This window comes from Heliangelus exortis, chromosome 9 (genome assembly GCF_036169615.1).
Source record: "Heliangelus exortis chromosome 9, bHelExo1.hap1, whole genome shotgun sequence".
In the NCBI taxonomy this organism is placed as follows: Eukaryota; Metazoa; Chordata; class Aves; order Apodiformes; family Trochilidae; genus Heliangelus; species Heliangelus exortis.
In genome coordinates this window covers 11,937,088-11,950,151 of record NC_092430.1, presented here as the reverse complement: position 1 = coordinate 11,950,151, position 13,064 = coordinate 11,937,088, and the positions used below count along the sequence as shown (strand labels likewise).

The window sequence follows — 13,064 nt, the reverse complement described above, 5'->3', positions numbered from 1 at the left end:
CATGTTAGATGACAGGGAAGAATTCTTCACATGCCTCAGAAATAGAACAGATTAGTCAGTACATAATTCATAAGGATTTTTTTTTTCTGCAAAGCAGAGTAGAGGAAAATCTCACCGATATTACTGATCTCCAAGAATTTTCAGTATTTCAGTCCCCTGTGTCTTCCATAACAAATGGATTGGTGGAAAATGTTCATGTAATGCCTAAGAAAGCAAAACTTGAGCTAGAAAAATATTAGTTCTGATGTTGTTCCATGACCAGACTGACAGAGGAATGTAAATGCAGTCCTCATATGAGGCTTTGAGTATGGTGGAATTTATGTATAACTTTTGAATTACAACTGTAGATTAGAACAGGGGTTTTTGTGTATAGAACTTCTTTATATAGCTAACTTAATTCTGAATGCGATACTTTTTTGTTTCATCACTTCTCTAACCTGCAAGTTAAAGACCCAAAAAGCAAAACTGCAAGTCACTGAGCACTGTGGAGCCTAAGCTGGCTCAGACTTTGGACCAGAATGACCCCTGCAAGGCCCTTCAAAACTGCATTATTCTTTCATTCTGATTTTTTGATTCTAAATCAATCAGATATTCCAAAAGATAATTGTATGGGATTTATAACAGACAATTATTCATAGACCTCTATTGACAGAAACCCTAACATGCCTAAGGAGCAAGAACAACCAGTTTGCCCGACAGATTAATATCAAAACAAACACCTAATACAGATTTTGATCATCAGATGAGCCTAGAGTAGAAGAGAATTCATAAGAAAGTTTATTTTCATTATTTACTTTAGGAGTCTTCCACAGTTTATCTTTGCAGAGCTGGAGAGAAGAAACAGAAATTCCTGCTGCTGGAAGAATAAATGCCAAGTTCTGAGGAAATTATATTAAGGAAAGGAAAGAGAAGTGAGCCTGGATTCCATCAGAGTCTTGGATGGGGACCAAAAAAAAAAAAAAAAAAAAAAAACCAAAAAAACTGCTATAGAGTACTAAGCACACTGAAAGCATAGAGTACTCCCAGAGTTCTTGTATTCTGCATGTATCTGAGACAGTACTTTGAGACCGACTCAAAGAAACCTTTACAAAGTATGTACTGATATAAGGTGTGATTTGCTAAAGACATAACTTTTATGTTGTAATGGAAATGTTTCTTCATTCCACACTTCTTCTGTAGCATATAAAAACAACCACTCTGATAATTTTGCCCCAGATCATTAGAAAGGGAGCAGTGGTAGTTATTTCAGGTCATGATTTTCTTCCATCTATTCCTGATTGCTTAAAATGAGTATAACTTGATACAAAACATACACTGTTGCAGCTGTTGAAGTGGGCATGTCAGTGTGTTTACTTGGAACATGCTGAAAATTAGACATTTTATTATCTTGCCTGGAATTTAGACCTCATAGAGGAGATCACGGGGAAGAACTTACGCTCTTCCAGCACAAGCTCACAGCAGACTTCCACATAGCTTCACATAAGCAGTGGTTAAACAGAACAGTAATGAACACAGCATCAGATAAAGGAAAAAGTGACTACAGCAGTCATAATGTATGATAATTGGGGTATAACCTAACAACAACAACAAAAAAAATCCAAACCAAAACATAAGTGGAAGGATATATCAAATATAGCACTTTCTCAACTTGCACTTGAATTGGATTTTGGATTCCCACAATAATAAAAACTATCTCCAGGATACCTTCAAGAGAACAGAAATAGCTCAAAGACAAAGTTGGCTTTAAGACATTCTTCAAAGGTCATTCCCATAGTGTCTAAAAGAATTCAGGGATACTGCCAAGAAATAATGACCTTTGAAAGAAGGGCATTGCACCTGCCTTTTCACAGTAGGAATACCCCTTCTGTGATGTGAAGATAGTTCCTTGAATGTGTTTACTCTCTTGTTACTGTTTCCACGAAGTAGCAGCAGGGAAGTATGTATCCCTGAAGAAAAACAAATTATCTAAGAACTTTAATGACGACATTTTTATTTCATGATTTCCCTCTTAAAAATAATGCAGACCCTCCCCCAAGGACCACGATAGTTTTTCTCTGAAAATTGACCATTTCTATAATGTCCCAAAAGATATTATCATTTAAGACAGTCTTTGCTAAAACACAGTCATAGACATTTAAGTTTAGTTACCAGGTTCAGCTGTTTCTAAATGAATGAAACCAGACTCTGCAACAGTGCTGCAAGTACATTCCTTTTGTTATTCATGCACTCAGGAGTTCAGGACCAAACTGAGCTCTCTCTGAAGTTAATCGCAAAACTCCCACTGACTTCAATTAGAGGAGAAATTGGCTCACAGTCTCATTACTGAGCATAACAATTAAAAGAAGCTTTTACAAGCTGTATTGCTGTGTAAAAGGGCATGAACCATGTGGCAGATTTCATTGAACCCATAGCCAACAGTCATTGCTATAGCAACTGAGGTTCTAACAAAGGTAGTCACGGTCTCTGTAATCATCAGGTGTCTCTATAGCAACTAGAGTTTCCAGAGAACAAGAGAAAAATATTTGAAAACTGTCAGCTGGAAGAAAAGAGGTCTATGGACAACAAGGTTGGAACCAAAAGGGTAAACCATGGGTCAGACTGAAGAGAAATTATTGTTAGGAACCTACACAGAGAATGGTAACAGAAGACAGAACACAGGCTGAGGGCTACGCTGGAGATGAGAGAGGGAGTGGGTCAGGCTTTCCCTTGGCTAAGGGGAGTGATATGGCACTACGGGCTATTCCCAGATCTAAATTAGTTATGATTTGGACATAATTCTCTAAAGACAGACTGGTTACTGCATGAGAGAATCATGGCTAAACCTTCTCTGCACTAGGAGTTTAAGTACTCTGGGATTTTTCAAAAGCAGCTGGTGGTGGCTCTTGTGCCTACATCTCTACAAACATAGCCCTATTTCTCTTCAGTATAGATGAAAGCTGTTGTGGAATGTTAGAGAGGTTTGGAGAATGTTGGAGAATATTCCTGAATATTCTCAAAGAGATAGGAGGTGCGACCCCTTTACTATGCCCAACCCCATGTTTGGGAGCCCAATTGGATCGGCCCATACTCCGGTGCTACCTGCACCAGGGATTCGCTGTGCTACAGGTAAACACACCGGGTGTCCAATAAAAGTGCATGTTGGTGGCGGGGGCGTGGTCACGGAAGCACTATATAAGCGAAAGCTGCTGCGCAATAAACCAGAAGTTCGTTTATCAACCATATTGGTTGCACGCATTTTCTTTGCCGCTCCCGCAAAAGCCACATGTGTTCTTGAAATACTGCTGCTGATAGCACAGTCTAATTATGTAGAAACAATGGTTAACTCTTCTTAATGTCTCCTTTTTACAAGTTTTTAAACAGTGTTCAAGTGAAAAAAGGAACAGCTACTGTTCAGATACCAACAGAGATTGAAATAGTATTGCTCGTCATAGATCTATTTTAGTGAAATATGTTTTTAGGCTCACAAAAGTGTTATCCTTTTAGGTTATCCTCACATAAAAGAGGCCAGCATATGTAAACATTAACCACCAAAAGACACTTTAAGGATTTTGGAAGAACCTATAAAATAACCTTTTTGGCCAACCAAAAGGAGATATGAATTTTGGTGAGGTATTAATTTAATTAGGAGCTACCCCAAATGTTCATGATCACAGATTAAAATGCATAGTTCCTCTGAAAACGAAGTCTCAAAACTAATTAGATATTCCAAACGGGGGGTTTATCTAGCATACTTGTGCACTATAGTACGTTTCTTATATGAACCAAACCCCTTATCTTTAATCTGAGGGACTGAGAGAAGATCCACTACTTCTAAAATCGTATTTCCATTTCATGTGTAGAGAGAGCCCTCTTGTGGAATATACTTAGAGATTCAACTCGTGAGAAAAAACAATGTGATGTAACAGTCAGATAAACCAGGTATTTTTCCCACTTCCTTTAGTAATATACAGTACAGCATAATATAATTTGTATCTGAAACAGAACTCACCAAATGACATACATTTGAACAAACTACCTGAGAAAACCAGAAAACACTGTAGCAATATACTTCATCAGGCAGCATTTTTTATTTTATTTTAAGATCCAAATGTCAGCCACAGTCAGGATGCTTCCTGCTGCATGGCAGTCATGGATTCAGTTGCATTTCTGCAGCTGCTGTACATCCAATGCAATCGAATTAGTGATGTGATATCACTGTCCATATGGAAGAGCAGATTATTACAGCTCAGGAGAGCTGACTCTTTTTTTTCAAATACAGCTTCCTCAAAGCACAAGAACTACCTGTGCTTTGCCTTCACACCTCCCAGCCTGTAGCAGAGCCTGTGGGACTGATGCATTACCTGCTTTATAGGTAACTAAACTTAAAACATTGAACATGCACAAGTCCATGGTTCCACAAGTGGAACATGAGCCAGCAGCATGCAACAGTCCTTCCAGAACTTCATTTCCTGAAATAAGCAGCAAATCAACCTTTATGTGTGCTGAAATTTCAGTGGATGAACATCACATTTCATAGTGAATCCCTCCCCTTTTTACCTCCTTGTAATAGTCTCCCACCAGGAAACCATAATTTTAAAATTATCCTTCAAATTGGAATCTTTAAGTTAGGTCTTTCTATCTAGACTGTTTTTCAGCTTACTAAAATATGAAAAATAGCAATTCCACTAATACTGAATAAGCATTTGTAAAACACAGAGCCTGACCTCAGGAAAAAAAGAGGACAAGGTGAACAGCAACCAGCAAATTGACTGATGTCATAGGAAGGCTCTTCTAAGCAGGACATACTTCAAAGTACACTGAGGCCTGGCAGTTAAAACCTGAAACTTATCCAGCTGCTGGGGGCTTACCAGCCTTAAGAGGCCTTAGCCCACAGTATTTCATAGGCATTTGTATATGAGAACAGGAGCAAGACAGATCTTCTTGGCCGGAATGGATTAGAGAAGGATAACCACTTGTGATCCCACTAATCCTGTTCCACTTTGTCTGGGGATTTTAGGCAGGCAAGCCTAAAGTGACAGAACATTTGTTATCTGTTTAGGGGCAATGTGGTGGATTTCTTGGCTTCAGAGTTGGTTTTGCTTGGGTTTTTAAATTTACATATAGGCATTTATTTCCAATGTTTGTTTTTGTTTTCTCTCTATTTTTACTTTGTTTGCAAAATTGTCAGTGTTGCTGAAGCATTGTGTCTTTGCTTGGAATTCCCGCTAACTATAATTACTATAATTAATTACAGCTTTGTGCTCCTTTTCTGACTTTAAATTTACTAAGATAAGAACTTGGAATCTACTGATTTACAAGATTCCTCTTGCTTTTTATTTAATCTTGATATTTTCTGTAAGATCAGACTTTTACATGAGCCAAGATAAAGGACTATTTTTCTGTGAAATTCATAAAGTGGAGAAGATAGGAACATAGAAAATAAGCAAGGCTACTACCTCTTGTTGATAAAAATGACATGCCAAGGGGAAAGAAGCAAATATTATTTATAGCAAGAGCATGGTATTATCAGAATTACTTGATATACTACCTTCCAACAGGAACTTGAGCTTATTTTGGCTATGTTTTTCGCCTGTCAAAAATATCCAAGACACCTTTCCCTGTGTAAAATTTATTAATTTAGCAGGGAGGCTGTTCTGAAAACCAAAATGTAATTTTTTATTTTGTCCAGATCCCTTCCTTCTTGATTTATCATCTGTTGTCAGTATTGCAACTATGATGCAGCTGCTGAACAGCACCATCTGACTGCAAACCAACCAAAGCTTGGAGAGAAGTTATTCCAGTTAGAAGGGCAGAAATTAATGAGAGAGATGGGTACCGCTGAAAATGTGATTACATATGTAAGAATGTGGAAAGACCTGAACACAGACATACTCTAGCAGATTACTACTACATTGCTAACAATTTTTCAGATGAGAGCTCCAAACACTGACAAGGTATTCTGAGGCCATTTTCCCCAGTATGACCCAGTAATAATACATTTCCCCAGTAATGTATATACAAAGTACTCCACTTGCAGACATGTTGCATCAGATAGTTTGCTTGCCATCACTGGTCTTTATGAACTCTGTTCTTGCCATCAAGAAAACAAGAAGTGGGAAAACCATCAGCAGAGAGAGCAATGACAAACCAGCAGACCCGACAGAACCAGCACCCCAGCCAGAGAGGGCTCTCTGAGGACCCATTTTAAACAGAGCACCATGGGCAGGAGCGCTGTGGTTGCTCCACTGTGGCCACCTCAGCCGCCCTCTCCTCCCCACAGGCACAGCTGCTCCCCACAGAAACTGCCCCAGTCCTGGGGCGTCACAGGTGGTCTCAGGTCAGTATGGTCATAGGCAGTTCTTATCCTGGTACTCTCAAACTAGGACAACGTGGGGGTTTTTTTGTTTGGGTTTTGTTTTTGTTTTGTTTGGAAGATAAATGCTTAGTTACAAAGAATCAAAATTTATCTTGAAATGAAAACAATTGTTTGGCTTAATGGACAGGCAAGCTAAAGATTCTGTTATTGACATTTGCAGACAAAGGTATTATTTTAGAATTAGACAAGTACACGTGGCTCTCTGAAGGATTACTGAAACATTTGAGAATACAAAGAAAAGCAAGTTTTGGATGTCTTGCCTCTCTCCACGATGCCTGGGCACGGGAAGGCGGGAAGGAAGAAGGCCGCAGGAAGGGGCGGCCATTCCCGCCCTCCCAGTTATTCTGAGGTACTTCAGGGCATGGGAGGCAATATGCACTCCTCTCTGTTCTGCCCCCAAGATCCCTGAAGGACTTAAACAGCACTCTCTCCATGGGTGCTCATATTGATACCATAAAATTGGCCTATACCCCTTCACACTGCAGCAGACCCCCTACCCTCAGGCTTCCCCCCCCCAGCGCTCACAGCCTCTCCTCTGCTTTGGGACTGAAGTCACTGAAGGCCCCATACAAAGGCAGCAGAATGGAGAGAGTCTTCCCAGGATGCTGGCCATGAATGAAGGGATCTTTCCCCTCATGGTCCCTCAGATTTACTATGAGTATGACACATACTCACATTCTGAGTATTCCAAATTGAATACTTCATTTTTGGTCACCTGTCCGGTCCACTCCTTCCCACAGGAGGGTCACAGCTGAGACCCCTTTTCCTCCCTTCAGTTTCTACCACACAAGAAATTCAGCAGAACCAAACTAGGATCCCAGGTAATCAGACCTTTGCTTTTACAGGGATCTCTTGCTGCAGGATCAATAGAAGCTCAAGGTCTAGATCCCAAGATCATTATTAATTGTTTTGTTTCCTTCTGTCTTTGCACCATACTAAAGGGTCAATTTTAATCTACATCACTTACACTTCACAGTGGGAAAGCAGAAATATTTTCACATTTCCAAAATGTAATGAGGGTTGCTATGCCATTCTTTTAATGCCAGTTTTTCCATCTTAAAAATATCAAGGCAAAATATGATTTTTAAGAAAAATATTATGATGTAAAGTACAGGAACAAACATCGTGAATACAGTCAGTTTTATGACAAGATTTTAAAAACTCACAGAACCTGAACCTTGGAGGCAATTTCTGCATCTACAGTTGGAGCAAGCGCAGTCCAATGATGCAACCGTACCATTAAAAATGAGACAGGGTGGCTTTAAGAGAGAAACAGGAAGCTGTAACTAGAATCCAGCTGAATTGTGAGCTGAGGCACTTTACCCTGAGGCTGCAAATGAAACAGATGTGTTCGCAGTGAATTTCTGTAGTATCTGAACTTTTTTTTTGTACCAAAGGTGATAACACTTTACTTCTTGCGATTTTTTTTCTTTTTTTTTTTTTTTTTTTCTTCACATATTTTCCATAAAGGGAATGAAATGGAGAAGTTGAAGAAACATGTATCAGCAAAAGATGAAGATCAGTTTTATCATCAGGGAGCTGTGGAGTTGCTGGTCTTCAATTTTCTGCTCATTCTTACTATATTAACAATCTGGTTGTTTAAAACTCATCGATTTCGCTTTCTGCATGAAACTGGAGGAGCTATGCTTTATGGTGAGTATAAATTCAAGTGCCAGTTTAACGTGAGACTAGTTGCATATTTATGATTAGGCACTTGAGATCAAGTACTGACAAAGCTCAGAAAATGTGCTCAATAAAATGTCATCAGCTCCATAACTCTACAGTAAAATAATAATGCAAAAGTATCTCTCACAAAGTAGCTAGAGGCTGACTTGTTAAAGTAGCACTGCCAGGAGCCAAGTACCATCGTGATGTGTACATTATGTTCCTCTATGGGCAGACACCCACTGCATGGCACTTTGGGAGTTTCCTGTTTTAAAAGAATGAAACACCCAGAGAGAAACAGATTATTTAATTTGCTTATTTTCCATGCTTGTTTTGTATAACATTCAAAGGTGTTAGACAGGAGCCTTGTGGATAAAGTTTAAATTTTCATGAGATTTTTCTTTTGTTTTTTTCTCTGTGCCACTGAAAAACAGACTATGCAGAATGCCTCCCTAAAGTCTTCTCTGAATGCTGTCATTGTACTGTATCTCAGTTGCCTGTCTAGTTCTAACCTTCTGCTAGTAAGTTTTGCAGAGCTGTGCATCACTTTCTTGTAAAACTTTCTGCATTGCCCAGTGATAAGAAGCACTCTCTAGTTTAATGGTATACACTTGCATGTATAATTTTTCCTGTCATTCTCTCCTACTATTGTTTCATTTTTCTCAAAGTTTATGACTTCCATTTCTGCAACTTTAAAGCACATACAGGAGGCTAACACTGTCAAAATGGAAGGTAAAAATAAACAGCTCAGTCATTAGATATCTAAATTCCAGCCTGTTTTGACTCAGACTCATTCCATGCACATCACATACTCCAGCAGTGTAATACACTGGTTTTGTTAAGATTGCATATTCTGAAGAATATCTGTTTATCATGGCACACCACATGAGAAAACTCTACAGACATTCAACTACAAGCCTGCAGCTGACCCAAACATTTAAAAATAAATGTTTAATTTCCTCTTTCTACATAAAACATTTTAAAACTATCTCAGTTCCACAGAAGGACTGCAGCCAAAGATGAAACTTCCTCACGTCCATTTCAAACTGTCTCATTAGAATAGGATATTTCGTCTTCTATTTCTTGGCCCACTATCTTCTCAAGTGACTCAACACTTCAAGGGAAAGAGAGCAAAAAAGAAACTCTTGTATTAAGCCAGTCACTGAGCCAACACCTGGGTGAGGAAGTCCATGGGATCTCTTAATTCTCATCTATCTGGTATTTATTTTAAAGTTGTGAAAATATATTTTCTGATAATATTCCCACTTCCTATTCTTGAAATCTTTTGCACATAGAAAATACACTTAAACTCAATGAGTTGAGACTGAAATACACCTCATATGATAATTATTTAAATGCAATGATATATATTGGCAGACATCACCTACATTGTTGTTTAACAGTTTTATGGGATACAGGCTACATAGTGTTCCTGGGAATAGATTTGCTCATTACATTTTTATTAACATCTATCAAAAGTAAAGTCATGAAATACTGTGCAATATATTCATTATTATAAACTTTAGAAAAACATAGTTATAATTTACAGTTACATGGGTCACTCTCCTACAGTAGTTTCGTTTACACAACTGCACTGTTTGCCATGTGTGGCTGACATTTGTTGAAGATTTAGACAAAACCCTATCAAAATAGAAGTAAAATATGGAGGAATACAACACTACACAAACAAGTACTTAATTAGTATTATCTATCTTTTTGTTCTATTTTGCTGCCTGCCCAGAGCATAATCTGCACATCATGAGGATAACCAGCTCATGGTATTCTTTTTATCAGTTAAGGATTAGTGCTCCAGCAGGACAGAGCTTTTAAATTAAAATATTTATGAACAAAGGAAACATTACTCATGATTGTAAATAAACTATCTGTTTAGTCTTGCATTATTTATGGTAACCTTCAAACAGGGAAAAAACAGCTAAGTCGTAGGAGCCAAAAAGCTGATTAAATTCTTTTAATCCTTAAAAATTTTGGATATGGGCTTAGATCTTTAGCACTGTGAACATTATTTTCAATAATGAAAAGCAGGTAGAGAAGTTCAAAGGTCATGTTAGAGGCACCAAATCAGCACAGAGCAGATTTGGGAAAAAAAAATCTTCATGGCAGAAGAGCCATGTCTCTTTGTCTCTTCTTGACAGGGACCTAAATCCTGCCCTCACTGATTTTTTGCCTTCCTTATCGGAACAATTCTACTTTACACCTGTTTAGTACAAACAAGAAGTCTCTGCCCTACAGTTTACTCCAACCCACTGAGTTCTTTGCTAGATGTGTAAATAGCAGCACAAGGAACCAATAACTTTGCTTCAAATGATAGAAAAATATGGCAAATTATTTGCAGTCTGTGTCCCAGGGTGTGATAGATGGGTCTGTATTCCTTATCAAGGCAGCATATCAGTAAGGATACAGCAGTTTAAAGGATGAAAAAAGTGAAATATGAGGAAGACCAGTGGGAAAAAAAAAATGAAACACCAAACCAACCACAGGAATACAAAAACAGGAAGAAGTGTTACAGTTACAGCAAAGTGCTGAGCAGCTACAAATTAAACACTGGAAATAGCCTGATAGAAAGTTCTGTTAAAAGTACAGCACAGATAAAAGGGTTATTTTGGGGTTTAGTTTGTTGTTTGCTTTTGTTTGTTTGTTTTCTTGCATAAGCTTTTTAGGAAAAAGAAGTCCATACTGGAAACTGTCTATTTAGAAACTTAAAAAACAGAGAGGTATTAATTTTTTTTTTTTTATATCAAAGCAATGCTTAGCACTAAATATAGCTATATTTAAATTAAAAATCTTTCTGTAGCTGCAAAGAAAAAGATAAAGTATTTAGCATAACCCAGAATTAATTCACAAGAATTATTCCACAGAAATTCAACATTATTTCACAAAAAAAGTTATACCTGTGTGCATATATCTACATTTCAAGGCATTTAGCTCAAATTATTTATACACTCAAATTATTTTGACACCCAACTGAAAAATCACTTATGAACAATGAAGAAGAATACAGATTTACTTGTTTATTCATCCCTTTGTTTTCTGGTATTTCAGACAAAAAATTTCTCTTGGTTTGAGCCACTAAAAGACTTAATTGCCTATTAGTCAGCTCCTGCAGGGCCTGGTATCTTTAGATAGCCCAGTCATAAAAAGTTAGGTGCCAAATTCCCCATACAATACGTAAGTCATGGCCCTCCACACTAGCGGGGGAATAGCCCAGAGTTAGCACAATCAAAAGTGAGTGTAAGCATCCAAATTTCTGATCCACCTCAAAACGTAGGGATCAGAGCTACAGACAGGTGCCACCAATTACCTCTGATAAAGAGATCAAGGCACACATGCCTGCAGGTAGGCAGACAGAATTAAACTTTAACAAAAAACTAACAGACAAAAAACTCCCCTAAACTAGCAATAAACCACCAATACGATTTGTGCCTTTGACCTGCCAGGTTAATCAACAGCTTTGGTTGAAAATATTCTCAGCTTCAACAGCTGTGACCCCTCAGGAATGTGTGATACCCGTTAGGGTGGAGGTGAGGCTGAATGTAGATGTACCTGCCTTCAAATTTCTGCTTTGTGGGACAAGTTGATCAGACTGGAAGGAAAACATAAAAAGGATGAATCACAGAATCACGGTCACTGTAGCTCTCACAAGAAATGGCTTTGGGTTGCAATGCTTAAAGATGCTTCTTGAAGTTTTAAGGGGATTGGAGGGGTGGGACTGGAGGTCTACCACTTTTTTTTAGCTTCCCTCCAATTCTTCAGCTCTTGGCAAGGGTGCAATGGGAACCTCTCCTCAGCCTTTTCTGAGTATCCTATGAAGTGTGTGTGGGAGTGTTAAAATGCTGCATTTAAATAAATGTGCATAAACCATTAATTAAATAAAGCTTTGGTACTAGTTTTAAGGGAGATGTCTTAAATTAGGAGAAGCTGAGATGGAAACCTTTACAAATGGATTTTCAGTCCTAGAGTACAAGATAGGTGCTCTGCCTTGTGAGAGTATACTCAATTGCATATGAGTTTGCAATTACAATTACTTTGATCCATAATTGATGAAATACTATTTGAATGTATAAGGTACTATACTGTACCTTAGTATAAGGTGCAGCATTATTCCTGACTCATCTTCTGAGAGTTTAAACTGCCAAATTCTTAGACCTAAATGGTAAAACAAGACTTCCTGTGCATGCCAGTATGAAAACAGAACCATTTGTTAAGAAGGTATGTTTTTACATACCAAAGTCCATAGAGCTTTGTGAGAAAGTTTTCATGTTTATTTTTTCTGCCACAAAACACTGCAAGGAGATGAGAATTTTTTTGGTCTTTTTTCATAGTAGATACATCCAACTTATAGTTGTCTTTTTTTTTTTTCTTTAAATTAAATATAAAGAATGTTTCAGGAGATAGATTACAAAAGCATAATTTCAGTTTGGAAGAGGGAGTAGTGAAAAAGAGAGTACATTGCACACCTATTTAATAATAAATTATTTCTATTGGAATATGATCTGGGCTCCTGAAATCTATTATGAAAGAAATGCTATATAATTATTTAAAGCAGAAAGTGCATTCCATAAATGCTAGACCTACTAAAATATTAAATACACTCTTCCCCTTTTTTTAATTCACAGGGGTTTTTATATAAGGTCTTTACCACATTAATTATTACTGAAGGCAGACTACAATCCCATCAGTTATATTGACTCTAGCAATATAGAGCAGTGATAGCAATTATCTTTGTCTGAAGCTTTTATAGAACACTTACGAATATTCTGAATCAATCCGTCATTACAGATCCCATGTACATTTTGTTCAAATTTAATACATTATAAGATTTTCTTAAGAGCTACAAGGACCTCAAAGCCCTATTGATGGTCTGAAGAATATAAATTGTTAGAATCTCCTCTAATGTAATTTCTCTGTAGCTTTGGAAGACACAGTGTAGGTAAAACATACCCAGAAAAAGACAAGTCATGTGACAGATGCTGTAAATGACTAAGAAATGCAGCAATAGAGGTATTTGCCTCTCTTTGCAGAATGG

At 37.7% G+C, this 13,064-nt stretch overlaps 1 protein-coding gene across 1 annotated transcript in view; it reads left to right on the top strand.

Moving 5' to 3' along the window:
- Nucleotides 1–7,643: 7,643 nt before the first annotated feature.
- The window catches only part of SLC9A9 (solute carrier family 9 member A9), a 170,537-nt gene continuing 165,116 nt past the window's right edge, over nt 7,644–13,064 (top strand). Inside the window, exon 1 of the mRNA XM_071752167.1 lies at nt 7,644–8,008. Within this exon, the coding sequence (XP_071608268.1) occupies nt 7,834–8,008 (175 nt within the window). The 5' untranslated portion in view covers nt 7,644–7,833. The remainder of the gene's footprint in view (nt 8,009–13,064) is intronic.